At 35.8% G+C, this 16,983-nt stretch overlaps 1 protein-coding gene across 6 annotated transcripts in view; it reads right to left on the reverse strand.

Annotated features, from left to right (window-relative positions):
• Nucleotides 1-7,144: 7,144 nt before the first annotated feature.
• UBR1 (ubiquitin protein ligase E3 component n-recognin 1) overlaps nt 7,145-16,983 on the reverse strand; it is a 73,843-nt gene continuing 64,004 nt past the window's right edge. For all 6 annotated transcript variants that reach the window (XM_052782232.1, XM_052782231.1, XM_052782229.1 and 3 more), the window contains 7 exons: nt 15,220-15,353; nt 13,860-13,968; nt 11,968-12,024; nt 11,403-11,480; nt 10,581-10,751; nt 10,278-10,379; nt 7,145-9,822 (listed from right to left, as the gene is read on the reverse strand). In XM_052782232.1, coding sequence (XP_052638192.1) covers nt 9,681-9,822; nt 10,278-10,379; nt 10,581-10,751; nt 11,403-11,480; nt 11,968-12,024; nt 13,860-13,968; nt 15,220-15,353 — 793 coding nt within the window. In that variant the 3' untranslated portion in view covers nt 7,145-9,680. The remainder of the gene's footprint in view (nt 9,823-10,277; nt 10,380-10,580; nt 10,752-11,402; nt 11,481-11,967; nt 12,025-13,859; nt 13,969-15,219; nt 15,354-16,983) is intronic.

Genomic DNA, 16,983 nt, shown 5'->3' on the forward strand with positions numbered 1-16,983 from the left:
TAGTCCAACTTAGGATAGGGAAAATTTTAGCCCAATTATACATATATTGCAGCCCTTCTAAAAGAACCTACTACCTAGGTGAAATTGAGTTGAAGGCAAAGAAAGCATAATGGTTTTGGGGTATTTTTTTTTCCAAAATAGTCTGAAGTATCTCTTCATTTTTCCCCCTCCATAGTTTAGAGAAAACCAGCTGCCATACCTCCCTGAAAATCAATGGCTGCTACTGAAAGGAGTTCTCGGCTCAAGAAAACGAACTGGCAGCTCATGCTGGGATATTTAAAATTCCAAGTAGCATGTGATAGCACAAGTTTAAAAACAAGCAGATATTTTCCATTAAACAAATACTGATGATCCGAGATGTTTAAAAGCTCCTAATTTCAAAAGTACTTACATAGATCCAGGGGCTGAAAGACAAGGGATTATTTGGAACCAATGAACGCAAAGATAGACAGACAGATCTCCCATCACGTTCCTAGTACAGCACTCAGGAACTTTGCCAATGCATGGAGTGAAAGCCTTTCACACCCAAGACACTTGTAGTTACAGGATGCCCTATGACTGTAATTCATCATTAATAGTAAGCAGGAAAAACATACCAATACAGAATAGAGGATAAAAGACCAAGTAAAATATTTTACCTGTTATTGTTGTGAATAATACATTGTTTGAATATAACGTTGGATGGCTTGTGCATTCTTTGTGTATAATCAAGTAAAAGGAAGTTCTATCACTGGGATATTCAAAGCAGAACTATTCCTGCTTTTGAAGTTGTGTGAAAGTAACAGTAAAAATTCCTTTACCTGTCTAAACAATGTTGCTTATTCTAGTGTTACAGAAAACAAGAATTACACTGTAAGAATATATTGTAAATAAAGTGTGTGATGTAAAAAACTGTACTGTAATTCAAGCAGGCTATATACATGATCATAATTTCAAATGCAGTTGCTTCACTGCTTAAAATTTTAGACCTATACTTCAGTATGTTAAAAATAAAAATGGACAGATGGGGGTCTGTCTGCAATAGTAGCCTGTAGCAGATGTTTTGCAAAAGGCACATAAGAGGCAAGACCATTAGAAAATAGTTCTTTCCCTGACAAAGCCTCCCAACTTCCAAGAAACAGCAGTTTGGGACTTGGTATGACAACGAGGGTATTTGTATCACTGTGTTTTAATAAATCTCAGTGGACATTTTTTTCTATGAATTTGCATGGTGTTTTTTTAAAACCCACTCTTGTTTTTGATATCCAAAACATGACAATGAGCCTCAGATTTTAATTTCTCACAATTCAATTCTGCATTGTTTGAAAAACTGCTTCTCTTTGCTTGTTGACTCCCTGACAACTTAATCTGGTATCCCCTAATTCTTGCCATAAGATGTAGCTGATGGTCATTCCTTATTTATTCCCTCCATGTCATTCTCAATTTTACAATCCTCTATTATAATCTCTCTTGGTCCTATCTTTCCAAGTTGAAGAAGTTTTATTTAACCTTTTCTTCTATGGAAGTTGTTTCACACCTTTGATAATTTTCATCACTCTTCTCCATTTATTATTTTTAAATGAACAACACTGCGTAGAGCTGAAGACATAATGAACTGAATAGGTCTTTTGTCCTTTTCTTTTCCTAAGAATTCCTATCATTGCTTGCCCTTTTGACTGTTTCCGAGCACTGAGATAACATTTTCGCAGAACTATCCATAAAAATACTAAGAAAATCTTTGATATGAATATATCTGAGGGTGCTGGTCGACAGCAGGCTCAATAGGAGTGAGCAGTGTGCCCTGGCAGCCCAGAGGGCAAACCCCATCCTGGGATGCATCAAACACAGCATAACCAGCCGGTCAAAAGAGGCGATTATCCCGCTGTATTCAGTGTTGATGCAGCCTCACCTTGAGTACTGCATGCACTTCTGGGCACCACAACTTAAGAAGGATGTGAAGGTCCTTGAATGCATCCAGAGGAGGGCAACAAAGCTGGTGAAAGGGCTGGAAGGCATGTCCTGTGAGGAGTGGCTGAGGAGTTTGGGTTTGTCTAGTTTGGAGAAAAGGAGGCTGAGGGGTGACCTCATTGCTCTCCACAGCTTCTTGAGGAGGGGAAGTGGAGAGGGAGGTGCTGATCTCTTCTCCCTGGTATCCAGTGACAGGACATGTGGGAACAGTTCAGAGCTGTGCCAGGGGAGGTTTAGACTGGACATGAGGAAGCATTTCTTTACCGAGAGGGTGGTCAAACACTAGAACAGGCTTCCGAGAGAGGTGGTCGGTGTCCCAAGCCTGTCAGTGTTTAAGGGGCATTTGGACAATGCCCTTAATAACATGCTTTAACTTGGTCAGCCCTGAACTGGTCAGGCAGTCGGACTAGATGATCGTTGCAGGTCCCTTCCAACTGAAATAGTCTAGTCTATTCTACTGCAAGATGTTAGTTTTTTCATAGCTACATTAATTTTCGTTTACCAAAACTGAATCTTGTTATCATCCAGCCACTAAGTTTCATAACAGCCTCCTGAAAACATTCAAAATAATCTTTTTTACCGAATATCTTTGTATCATTGGCAGAATCTGCCATTTTATAATTCCCTTTTCAGATCACTTCTGAAAATGCTAAAAAAACCATGCAGATTTCTGTGGATTTCAGTTGTTAAGCTTCTTCCATTGTGAAAATACACCATTTATTCTTTTATTTTGTTGCTGAACCAGATCTTCCTTTTTTGTTTCACAATAGCTTCTTCTAATTCTATGAATTTGGAGGACACTATCCAAAGTTTTTTGAAATCTACATTATTACTGACTGGCTCAACATCCTCATCACATTAATTAACTCCTTCAAAGAATTAGATTTGTAAGCTGAGACTTCCCTCTACAAGAACTATGTTAACTCTTTCCTTAGCACTGCATTTACCTATATGTCTACTTCTATTAATTTCAATCACTTTATCCAGTGTGGAATTAACTAGTGCATAAGTCCTTCAACCATTTCTGAGAGCCAAAAATACTACTTCTCCATCGCAGTCTGTTGTGGTGGTGGTGTTGCAGAACACTGAGCACAACGGTGTCCTGAGCCTTACCAGCAGCACTAAAATTAGCTGATACATATCAGAAAAGAACAAACACAGAAAGTTTTAGTACCTTGAGGGATCAAGACAACAGTCATGTACTTCAAATTAATCAGACTTTGCAAGAGAATGTGATTTTTAAAAAATGCATTTTTTTTTCCAGATGAGTAATCAAAGTGCCACATGCGTCAATCAATAGCAATCACTTCCTCAACACAATTTTAGTCCATCTACATTTGGAAAAACAGTTCTACATGGCTCAATAACCAGAAGGTGTAAGGTAATCAGAAATAACTCAGAGAGAAACAGAAATTATTTCTGTAGATTTGTTTCATTAGGAAAAATTGAATCAAGAGGACTAAGAATATGCAAATTTTAAAAAATAAAATGCCTTAAAAAATAAAAAAGCAAGTGAGGAATGGTTCAGCATGATGAAAATGGTTGTAAAACAGGAAATAAGAGCATCATTTAAAAAAAAAAAAAACCCAAACCAAAAAACAGAAAAGGAAATCTTACTCTGTGTTTGAGGAAATATTTCCTAATGGCAAAATGGATTTAACTGTAAAAGCAGATAAAACCTGACATTATGCACCATTTAAAAAAATCTCTCAGTCAACTATTTAGCTTGCAGAATTATAAAAGCTGTGAGCTTACTCTTTTGATAGCTCTAGTTGAGGTCCCTGTATGATGGATTTGTCAAGAATCTGTTCTGAAAAGTAGATCTGGAAGGAAGAGTGAACTAAAATGATCATCCAAACTGAACGTCTCTGTAAAGACACAGAAATTTCATGCAGTAATTGCTGTAACACATTGACATGAAGAGCAGAGGTACAACTGTCTGGCTACACATTTTCCCTGGCCCCCGCGCAGCTCATTTACTTTGATATGAAGAGAACACATTTTACTATAAATGACTAGTTAATATTTGGCAAGTTAACCTTTGTCTCTCAGCCAACTGCCAAAACCCGCAGCAGTGGCTAGCAATGTGATCATTTGTGAAATTAACCGAGTATCAGCATACATTTCACAGGGAACTATCACTGTCTTGACTATTAACAGTAATTACTTAGTCATTAGATTGTTCATTTCTATCCTGTATAGGCATTCAGAGTCCCCATCGATATACATAGCTTACAAAAAGATGACAGCTCATTTCACAGTAATCAGGATAAAATTTACTTTAAATAAATGCTTTTTTCTTTGCTTTGTATGTATTAGTTTCCTCAGACAGCGGAAGTGCACCCTACATATCTAGCCTTGCTTTATAGCACCTGTCACAATAGTTTGGGTTTCCTGCAGTATTTAACATTACAGCCACTGGATCAAGAAAACAAACTCAGGTAGCAGCACAGACTCCATCTTTAATTCTCTGTAATTTATAAAGACAAAGATGGCATTAGCAAGCCAAGCCTTTAAGCCGCAGCATCTGCTCAGATACAGAAATAAATACGATTTGGGGGACACTTCTTATCCTATTTGTTATTAATACTTAATCCAGTCAGAATTAATAACAATACATTTGTGCAACAGCAACTTCCAGAGTAAGGAACTTACCTATGCATAAAACTATCTTCTTTATTAAGTTCTTAATTTAAAAAAATGAAACATTTTAATGTTCAGTTTCTGATGAAGGCACTATGACAGGTCCTGTAGGAATTGCAACTATGATGCTCTTCCTTTAAAGCTTTCTGATTACCACTGAAAACATTTTCTCTACACTGATCATAAAGAAAAAATAATTAATAAGAAATATACAAATACAGCACATTTAGAGTTTCATTTATATTAAAAAAACGAACAAAGCACGTTTCCTTAGAACCTAGAAACTTCCCTTCTGGAAACTGGTTTTTTTTTAATGGCATACAATCATACAGTTCTCTACAACACAAGATTCTTGATATTTAAAATCTTAGAAATCATTTGGTACACGTGCTTTGTATGAGTTTCCCACTACAGGAGCACTTTAGGCTCTGCATGCAGTACTCTGTAGTTTAGCGAAGAACCATAAAGGTGTGAAGCTCACAAGAACACAGGTGGAGTCCCTATTTATGAGGAGGCCATCACTTAAATGGATGACCTCGTCTCACTCCTGTATGTCAATTAACTGAGGCAGACTGCTTGGGGTATGTAAATCAAATTGCTCAGTGAAGTTCTATATGAGTCTGAATTGGGAAAATAAATATTCCTAGATCACCTGCAGTATCATGAGATTGACATACATTGGGTTTGCCACTTTTAGTAAAGGTCAGCGTGATTCACAGAAAAAAAAAATGGGATGAAAGAAGATTGGAGGCTTTTTATCATCTAGAGTGGATTATTCCTCAGGCTGCCACAGTATGTTCAGGATAACCTTCAAGCAGAAACTCTGGTACAATGGGATGACCTCTCTCCAAGCACTAGACTGTATCTCAATACTTGTACCCAAAGAGGGTAGTATTACATTTCAGGCACTATTAAGAGGAAGGAGACATAAGGTTCTGCAGAAACCTTAGTCTATCTTTGTGAAAAAGACTAAGCATGGATCTTCACAAATATAGCAAGGACTTGAAATGACCATGAAATCCACAGTCCCCACTACCTACTTCACAATACTTTGTTGAGGCTCATTCACTCAAGCATGAAGCCTAGAAACGTCCTAAAATTAAGTCTGATGGATTCTAAGTTGTTTGACAACCTGTAATTAAACGGCACAAACTATACTTCTTTTTTTGACACTGATCTCAGGAACAATAGTCACACAGAAATAAAAAGAATACTCAGGTCCGGTTTTACTATTTCATGTTTAACTTTATACCTTGTCTCCTCTTACTCACCATTACATGAAGTCACATATAAAATCCCTTTGAATTTCACTTCACTCTCCTTCAATGCACATTTCCTTTCCACAGCTTCTCTTTCATGTATGCTTTTGACCACACTGAATGTAAGTTTAGAGAAATGTAGCTAGGATTAGAAATAACTGGGTTTGAGAGACTTGTATAGGAGTGGATTTTCATTACTATCCATTTGTTTTCTGTATCAAACCCCAGATTTAGCCTACCTGCAAAACAGATAAAAACAAATAAAAGAGATTGTGCCACAGAAATGAAACAACTTTCATTTTTGAAGAAAGTATCTTTGAAGATCCTGTCAGATTCTTTTAACCTATTACTTAACACTTAGATGTTGTATCACAAATCTGACTAGTTTACAACTAGATTATTCAAGGATATTGTCTAGAAAATAAAGTGGATTTCAACCATAAAGCAAAGCACATGATGGCCAAAATCCTCCTCAATAGAATTTTGTACATTTGTACATTGCACCTTGAGATTCTTACTACACAAGAAATGGTGCTGTGGCTTTTTTCCTTTTTTTTTTTCCTAATGAATGGGCTTCTTGTTCTAACATTCTTCAGAACATTTTTGCTAACAGACATTAATCCATCTACCTTTACCTTTTACCTTTCTAGGAATTGGTTCTTAAACAAATTTGCTTTACTAAGAATAAACATAGAGAGCAACACCATTAACACCCAAACTCTGGAGGCTTAATGGTGTCCAAAGCAGTGAGAAAGTGATGATAGCCAGCAGTTTGTAACATAAAAAGGGGCAAGAAGTACTGGCTGTTTCTATGTAAAAAGATTTCTTGGCTGTTTGCTTAGCTCTGTAATAAAACACTTCTTTTTTTTTTTTTTTTTAAATATGTATCACACAGCACATTAGACCAACACCACAAACTTTCCCTTTCTAGAGGTTAAGTATCAGCCAGTTCTTCTTTGAGAAGCTGCAAAACCACAATTGCTCAACTAGTCAGTTTAAGGACATCTAAATATTAAATTCTGTACTTAGGACTTCTTTCGCAAATTGAGGTAGACACTGCAGGAATTTGCATCTGTAAAATACTAGGATAAGTTTCAAGTAGAATATGTCTTTAAATAAGAAAAAGTGTGCCACCATGACTAACTGGTACAATGATAATACAGACTACAGGGATAACTGGTATTATTTACCAGCCATTTACTAACTCTTCCCCTTTTCCATACTGACAGACCCTGCTATAATGCTCTTGTAAAATGAACTGTGAAGTGTCAAAACACCTCCAAATAAAAATTGAATAATCTATGAGAAGTTACTTTATTTCCTTTTTTTAAATATACATATACAAGATATTTTATTTCAAAACCACAAGAACATTATACAAGTTTCAAATTTACATTTTTGCAATTAAAGATACCAATATGTGCATTATCAAATAATTTCTTCTGTCAGCTTGGATGGAACAGAAATCAGTGGCATAAGCATCTTGCGATCACTAAATACAGATTATACTCACAGTGAACAAAACTGCATAGTAATTTATGAAATGAAAGATGACCATGCTTGTCAGTGAATTATATGGGAGCACATTTGCTAAATTAGTATGTGCAAATGTACAGAAAGATGCAACTTTCCTCTCCCACTTCTTCAGGTACAAAGAGTTTTCTAGAGCTTTAAACATGAGCTCACCTGTTCAGACCAGGTCCTGTCCTTATATACTACAGTTCAGACAGAAAACAAAATAAAGTGATCTTACTGAACATTTGGTAACGGAATTTTTGTATCAGTGAAGTGCAAGGTAACTGAAAGGTTTTTGATAAATGAATAGATAAATATCAGAGGGAAACAGTAAGTGAATACAGTTTTGGTATCAACGAGGCATACATTTGCTAGTCTTAATCCAATATTTTTGATGGCAAGAGGTGTTTTGATGACCTTAGAAATCATCAGTGCATGCGAGTTTTCGCGACAATTGTTCTTTTAAATTCAGTATGTGTTTCAAGTACATTTTAGAGAAGACTAACAGAATTAATGTTTGTCTTTAAAGAGTTTCATATTCAGGTTTAAAATCTGAAAGATTCAAAATAAGGAGAACGATCTTAATTGCAAAAAACAGAATACTTGAAAAATATACCAAAGCCAACTATTTATATCACCAGGGAAAGATTATAGCAAAAGTTATAAAAGAGTATTTGAAATCAGAACAGTATTTGACTTCATTGGTATTCCATTTTTAGATGAGTTATGGTGCTGTTCAGTGCACTCATATGTACTCTAAAAACTTTAAAAACCTAGGAGAACAATGGTATTTAAATCTAAATAATTATCTGTGATTCTACTATCTCTCATACAATCAGTAGGAAAAAAAAAGAACCAAAAAGAAATCGTACAAAAACATACCCTCAGACATTAATTTGAAAACCTCCCCTTGCAAGCCCTATTAAAATGACACAAAAGAATCCAAATAGCAAAGGGGCAAGGAAATTTAGAGTACTGACAACTTCAAACTTTCACACAGAAATGGGATTTCCGGGGAAAGCATTTTTACCTATCACGTTACAAATTCTCTCATGTATATTACGGTGCAAATTCAGAAAACAGAACAATAAACATTTAGAACTGAAGCACAATCACATATCAGTGAGAGAGAGTTCAATCACAATGTGCTATTAACTACTGAAGGGCAAAGAGACAGACATAGCCACCTTTTCTTCCCTTTTCTGCTCTAACTAGCACTGAACCACTGAACATGGCCCCCACAACACACAATTTCATTTATGCAGGCAGGGCTCCAAACAATAGTGACAGAGGATGGAACAGTAGAGAATTCCCCAAATACGGGCAAACAAACTTACTTCTGATCCTAAAACTTGCTGCTTTTGGGCCTTGATTTTACTCCAGTGATAGCTCTGAAGGTCGTCTACTTTACTGAAGTCTCTGGCTCTTGTATAAGTTGCAGAGCTACACTACAACTACCTGCAAGTATTTTCTTTTTTGGTTCTTGGGGAAAATCTCAGAAGACAAACTGTATAAGAAGTAAAACTAACCACAACCTAGCCAAATGATGTAGCCCTAGACCTCTTATGATGTACAACGTTAATAGAGGACAAATTCCTTAGATAAAGTGCAGTTCTGGCAATGTGAAAAGCACAGACTTTATTTTTTGATGCAACAAGCAAGATGGTAATTCCCCCATGCACTTTCGATCCCACACTTCTCCTTTAAAGAGTTCATTAATGAAAACTCTTCATTAAATCGCAGGATATAGCTGAATGCAGGCTTTTTCTGTACAACTTAATGTTTGCTGTACCTGTCGCTACAGATTATTAAAGGCTTGGCATCATTTCCCCTCCAATATTATGCCACAGACCTTGACCTATTTAAAAGCTTCACCAAGCTTGGGAAAGGAACCCAGGAAGAAAGTAAAGGAGGCTTTTCCATAGCAACACCATTTAGGTATATTCTCAAGGCATGGAAGAGGCAGAAATGTGGTATGTGCCCTGAAGCACAGCATTTGGGAAGCTGTCCTCATCAAAACATGTGAGATGATTACAACTTCTCAAAAAAGCAGAAATATTTCTGGACCTGAATGTTCACTAATAATTATATAATGTGGTTTTCCCTTTTGGGAGGAAAAAAAAAAAAAAAAAAAAAAGAACAAAACATATGACATGAGATTCTGTTTCAATGTATCACTAATACATCCAACCTAGAGAATCCAACAATTGTGTCTGAACTACAGAATCCACTTGACAGTAGATTATTTACTGCCACCCTCCTTTCCCTTTCCAAAGCACTGCCAAAGGTAAGAGTTTTCACTAAAAATCAAGAGACTCAGAGCAGCTGCCAGTTGAATCCAAAGAAGATCTGATTCATTTCTTGGCTCCTGGCAATCTCCTCTATGATGCAGTGTTGCTGCCATAGCAGATGGAGCTTCCGGTAACGCTCCCGACATAAGTGCAGGGGATTGCCTCTTCTTCATAGAAGAAAAAAGGAGAATACCCAATAAGCATATCAGAATAGCAACTGACAAGCTGTTCCATTAATAGTCTAGCATTAACACTCTTAACGATAGCCAGAAAATATTAAATACTTGTATGAACACCAATTCCAACAAGTCTACTGGAAATGAAAAATTTCTACATGTGACAAGCAACGACTGCCATTTCCAAGATGACAGTCTTTGAATATTTCTGATGAAAAGCGTAAAAAAATTCTTGAGAAAAGTAAGACAGTTTAACAGTACTGAAAAAAGTGTATTTTTCTATTATGAATGACCCATTCATGACTGGAAACCACCAGCAGGAATTTGAAGTTAAACAATATTACAGTGCTGTACATGCTAGCAGGAAGAACATGTTGTCTAATGGGTGTAAGAAAGATAGAGATACCAAAATGGAAACGTAGAAAGAAAGTCAAACATTTACTTACTTCAGACCTGGATCTGTTTCTCCATATTCATCCAAGTAGGGAGCAGGATATAAGCAGCCTCTCGTTTTACCTTCAATGAGGACAACTCTGCATTCCCTGATTCTTAAGGAAAAAATAGCTACATTTAAAATACGTGACAACTCCCAGCAGGTTCTTAACTTTTTGGTGAGCTATCTCTTTGGTCAAAACAATGTTTCTTCATCTCACACAAAAAGAATCAAGTGCTTTGACAATGTTGCAAATTTTGACATTCAAATATTTCCCTTTACTCTTTAACACATTAAATTCTGGCTAGCTACTTACTTGAGAAACATACAGACTCCAGCTCCACATTGAAGCGCATGAGAAGTACAGGCTCCCAACTCCTCCCCATTCACCAGTTCCTGACAGCAAGTATTCTGGGAACACAACATAGCCCCACAGAATAAACACAATACTGGATGTTTTTGTTCATCATCAGACGACCGCGGACATCTAAAAGAAGTATAACCAGAATGTTACTGCAGGAGTCAAAACTTTAAAAGAAATGTTAAGAATGGATAATGTTCCTTAAAGAAACAACAGCTCCCCACCCCCCCAAACCACAAACAAACAAAAACTTAAGAGATACTATGTCATAATCATATTTCACATATCTGCCTCCTTTGGCTATGTTTTTACATTGCTTGAAATATTTTTTTCTGCAAGATATGTCCTTGAGCAGGAGGTTAGACTAGATGATCTGCTGAAGTCCCTTCTAATCTGAATTATCCTATGATTCACTCTTCCTGGCATAAAACAGTGCCAACCTTCTGGGCTTGTTGTGTCCAGTGCAAAAATAATTTTCAGGCTTACAGCCAAACCAAATGCACATTGCTCTGGTGAGAGATGACCTGCAGATTAAGCTATAATAATTTTATATGCTACCCTACCAAACACAAGTGATTTCATTTAGTAAGCTGTTGTGTTTCAGATTTAAAATGAACATGTGGTAATATTGGCCAGTATAACCATAACAGTGCCTTCACTTCCACAAAATAATTACTGTACATAGTTTTAAACACCAGTTACAGTAGCTGCAACAATACAAAAGAGACTAAAAGCGACAAAACACCTAGGAAGACAGCTACATAGGTCACATCTTACCTAAACTGAGAGGCTTGGTTCAGAAGGCAGCTATAGTCTTCAGGAAGCTCTATTAAACTATTTCTTTTCCTAGGATACCTGGGTAAGTGAAAAACTATCATGAGAATAATAAAGATCGCAGCAAAGAACAGAACAGACAGCTATAAATTCCTGCTAAGCTTTCGGTCCTTTCTGCAAACTTCTGCAGTTCTAGAGCAGTTCTTCAGTCCTAGAAGCCCAAGTGAGAGGTGCCATATGGGAGCTTCAGCATTTCTATATTCCAGTAAAGGTGATGAAATTAAATTTCATATGTAACCTACATGTATGAATACATTTCGTATTTCAGTTAGCTTTTGTTTTTTCCTAGAGTAAGCTAGATAACTTGTCTAACAATGTTGTACATTCTCAATGAAGAGTCACTGCATGAGGAAAAATACACAACCATTGAAAGAGAAAAGTACTTTTGGTAGTAGAGCAGGAGGAAGAAAATACAAGCACTCTAACTTGCCCACAACAAGCATTGTTTCAACAGTTTAAAGTAAAAAAACAGAAGAAAAAACAACAATGACAACAAAAACAAACTTACCTTATTGCAATGCTTTTCCCCTTCAAACAACTCAACACCACTGGGTCAGCACACCACCTATTTCAAACAAACATTTGCAGATGATAGTGTTTGATAATAATATACACTTAGGATCACTAAACTAAACTAGTAAGCAATAAGCAAACACAGAGCACAGATAAAGCATTGATAGTTCTAGTTAAAACTTCATGAGGAAAAACAGCTATTCTTTACAGTTTTGCTTCAGGAAAAGAATTTAAGTTTGTATACAAGACAAAAACCTATGTGAAAACCAACAACATTAAAATTATCAACATGAACGTGAAAACACAGAGTTAACACAGAGTTCAAAAATGCAAGCAGTCTTCAGACATATTCAAGTTCTCAAAGTGCACTACAATCCACAGCTCCTTTTGGAATGTATCTGCTGAAAGCCAGAGCATAAGAAAATATCATACACACTACTAGGAAAATATTTAATAACCATCACCCAATGGTTATTTTACCACGCTTTATTGTGTGTTGTATGCTTGCTTAGAATAGCCAAATGTGTCTACCAAAACAACGGTAAATATTGGCAAGTTACAAAACAGAGGAATTGGTATGTCTAAGATATCTTTTATGTTATTTCTACAAAAAGGAAGAGAAGGAAGAGAGAGAACTGTAGCAGATGGTCAATCTAGTAAGCTTCATTTAACACATTTCGCAACAATCATCAAATTTAGTCTTCTGAAATAAGATTCTTTCAAAAAACATATGGGAACTTGCAGGATGATTTGACAACTGTTACTATTACGTTAAATATGTAGACTCCTACTTGACACCTTTTTTTTTGACTGGGAGCACTGCGATGGATTTGTTAGCCCTGCCTCTAGTGATCATTTTCTAATGTTCACAAGCACCTATCCTCTGTCTTCTCTTATAAGCACCATTATGGTTTTGAGCAAACAGGTAGGAACATATAACACAAACTTATTTAATAATTTACTTCTGAAAACGCTATGAATTTCCAAGTAATTATATATACTACAAATGCAATTAATTATAGCAAAATTGTATGTAGGGAATTGTTTAGGTCAGCTACATGGACTGTAAGTTGGAGTCAACAGCTCAAAATGTCCCTAAATTGAAGGAATCTAGACAACAAAACAGAACAGAGGTGTGTAAAAAAAAAAACAAAAAACAACAAAAAACACCCAAAACCCCCAAAACACACCAGAAAAAACTAGCGTGAGCCAGAGATTTTTGCCAAGACCCAGGAATAATAATTAATGCAACCAAGTATTCAAACAGTCACATTAAATACACAGAGACATTCTCCAACACAATATAGCAGGATTCTTCTCAGAGTTAGTGGTGGGAGGGGGGGGTGTCTGTTTATTTTAACTTGTGTTTTTGAATGGAGAATTTTACCAATTATTTCTTTACCACTAGATTGCAATGTACATAATACTCAAATAGTACCTTTTAACTAACTTCAACATTCATCAGTCTATTTTGGAAGTCCAGAGAAGAAATAATACAAAGCCTCACCCTGCCAGCTACATAATTTTCCATATTCCCATTTTATAGCTCATGTAATCAGCACTTGTGCTGTAGACAGATTAAAAATAGGCCAATAAACAGTAAGTGGCATACCATGCAAGCAAAGGTTTATGACAACTTCTTTCTGCATGAATGATTTCACGTAGGTCTGCAAGCATTAGTCCCTTTAACTATAATTGTTTAATGTTTGAATTACCATAAAATATAGAATGTTTTATGTTTTAAGAGATTCAGTATACTGCACATCAACCAAATGTTTAGAACTCTAATATGAATTTGAGCTCAATTGCTTATTAACAAATTTGATTTGGAATTCCCATAGGGCCATCACAACAGAAAAACATGGCCTACCCAGTCCCAATTAGTACCTTTGAAGCAGTGGATTTACTGTGTCCCAATATTCCTGGAAGAGCAGGAACAAATTGGTAGGTAGAGAGAGGTAACTACAAAGTGCCTTGAATTGCCCTTCTTCAGAAACTGCAAAAAAACCCCAACAAGAAAACATGAGCAACTGTTAAAGTGTTTCAGCACTGCTGAATAATTCACTCAAAACTAAAAATCTCCTGATCCATTTTCCATTGAATAATATATATCTTACAGCTTCAACATAGCTCCTAGATAGTAAAATTGGATGCAATTCCACTGACTTAATCAGAGCTATAACAATTTGCATTAGCTGAGGATCTGCTTTAGGTTTAACAAATTTGACACATATTACTAAAGTAATTTTTAAGTCATGCATAAGTCACTGTAGTAACAGAATTCCTTGCTTAAATTCCATTTCACTGCATAATATGTAACGTTAGTGCAGCAGATTCTTGTACTTAGTGCATTTTAGCTTTTTGCTATCCTTTTGGCCTGCAATGACATTAAATTTTGCTATGATCAAGTCAGTGCTAACACACAACAAAGTTGGGCTAATTTAATAGTTTGCTGGGTGGTCATTTATTGTCTCTGCTACAGAAAACAGCATTGCTGATTCACCAGGAAGACTCCTCCCTATAGAATCAAAGTTCCAGACTAATGGTAAGGACAATAGCATATCCCAAAGTGCAGACATTTTGACTGGTATATCCTAATCAAATTCAAACTTAGTTCATAGTTTATATAAATCAATTTAAGATGCTATATTTTGCCTCAGTTCTTCATTGCAATTTTGATCCTCCTTTCCAAATAGTTGATGATTCTGTGCTTCACTGCATTTTGACAGAAGACAAAATATTTATTTTGGGGTTTAGCATCCGTAGCGCATTAGGATCATTTAAGGAAGGGGTTTAAGATTTATAATGTGCTTTATTTCTACTTGGCTCTGTTTTGCTGAATCCCTATGTCTTTATCATTTACCAATATTAGCAACTGCACAAAAAGGTTTGGTTGTTTTTTTAAATATACTCCAGGCTATTTCTCAGATGATGTAATCTCAGCCCCTAGAATTATCCTTAAATCACAGAATCTTTGTATCCACAGACACTTACTATCAACACATCATTGATAATTCATGTATTTGCACATACCCAGAAGTAACTCTTTTCCATGCAAAGAAGGCTGAGACAACTCAGCTTCTCATGCCTGCTCCTTCCCATACAAATTAGTATTTCCTTTTCTTTCCAAGTCTTACTTTAATGTATTAACTATTGTTAAGTTATTGTGAACATTTAAAAATTCCATTCTTCCAAGAAAACAGTAAACAAAGTCAGTATATAGATACATTTGCTTCTTCATATTTACCTTGTAGTAGTTCCTCAGGTGGAGAAACTCCCAGCAGATAATGAAAAAATATAGCAGCACAACGAAGGTAAGGCATGATGCCTTTTCTAACACAATCCCACACAAGCCAGCCTGGAATATCCTGACTAAAACAACTGCAATACACAAAGGAGAAAGAGCTGCAGTAGTTCACAGGGCAAATCCTTCTAGCACTTTCACATTTTGGCTAACATTGGTAGAATGGCAGCTGTGTAGAAGCAACACTGATATACCCCAAATTCTGTGAAAGACAGCCACTAGTACCTAACTTCCAACTTCACCTTTGCCTAAGGAATGAGTACTGATTTTACGCAGAACACTTACATTAAGCCTTCAAATTATCTCAACTTATATTTTTCAGAATTGTAAAAAATAAATAGCCCATACATAGTTGTCCATCTCTAGGTAACTCAAGATAACCTGAATTAAACTGTGCAATACAGCATCGCACATAGAGCAATCAATTCTTACACTGGTTGTTTTTTTATTACCAAAAGCCAGCAATTTTTTGAAATGGTGAAAGTTTTTCATTCAGTTGGGTGTTTTGAATGCAATTCAAAAAATGTGAAAAAACCAAACATAAATACTCTTCAGGAACAACAAAACCAACAGAATTAAAAATTAATACCTCATACTTCATTATGGAAGTCAAAACAGTAACACTCAGATTGTTTAAAATAAAACTATACTAATCCCATTTTTGACAAAAAATACTGGAATGATACTCATCTTGGTAATTATTCTTGTAGTTTGTGCAATATGAGCATTTAGTTTAGATTTCGTAATAAGTTTAACTTACTTACAGTGCCCCTGTTTTCTAAAAATTTTAAACTTGGTTAACTTCACATTTATGTGAACAGGATGTTCACACAAATGTTGACCAGGACCTGCTGAGGAACAACCTGTAAAGCTGTATTATAACATCATAGACCATTGCAAAATTGTTATGCAGATTGTGTTTTTTAAGCACATATAGGTCAGAGTTAGAAGACGACAATGCATACGCAGAAATCAAAACACTAAAAGTTTCAGAGTTGGGTTGCCTAAACTTTGGCATTTAATTCTGCACCTAAACATTTCAGTATGGTGACCTATTTTCCAAAATACACGGCACCTATGATTCTAAGCTCATGCCTCAGAAAAATTACTCCTATTATTTAAATACCAGATTTTAAATATTTAGAAATTTACACCTAAAACTTTTAGACAAGTGGGTAGCATTGTCAATCCTTAAGAAACATATCTTTGTAACTAGCCTTGGTGAACATAAATCAAAGTAGAATTTGTAGAGGATGCATCCATATTTTTTAGTTTATTTCACACACAGGTACTGAAGTACTCAAGAGTCTGTAGCTATACCTATCAAAAAAGTCTGAAAAGATGGGCACTAATGCTCAAACAAATAAGCAACTGTGTTTAGCTTTACAGTTCTCCCCCTTTTATAGTAGAACCATTTCTTTCTTTCTGGCTTCCATCTATAATTGAGATATCTAAAAAACCCCAATCAAAGCAAAGAAAAATAACTACAATAGTTAGTGGTTGTATTTCTCTCCGGAATAGATATAGGTATTTTTTTCATCCTTAGACTAAGGATTTACTCTGTTGTCCACAAAAAGTAGTTATTTTAACTAAAAGTGTTCCTTCCACCAGTTTTCTTTTTTCTAGTGTTCAAGAGTATGGGAAGTAAGCACAAGGCATTGTACTAACCCCCCATACAAAAAGGATAAATTTTTTCCTGTTTTCTGT

Source organism: Harpia harpyja, chromosome 3 (genome assembly GCF_026419915.1).
Source record: "Harpia harpyja isolate bHarHar1 chromosome 3, bHarHar1 primary haplotype, whole genome shotgun sequence".
NCBI lineage: Eukaryota > Metazoa > Chordata > Aves > Accipitriformes > Accipitridae > Harpia > Harpia harpyja.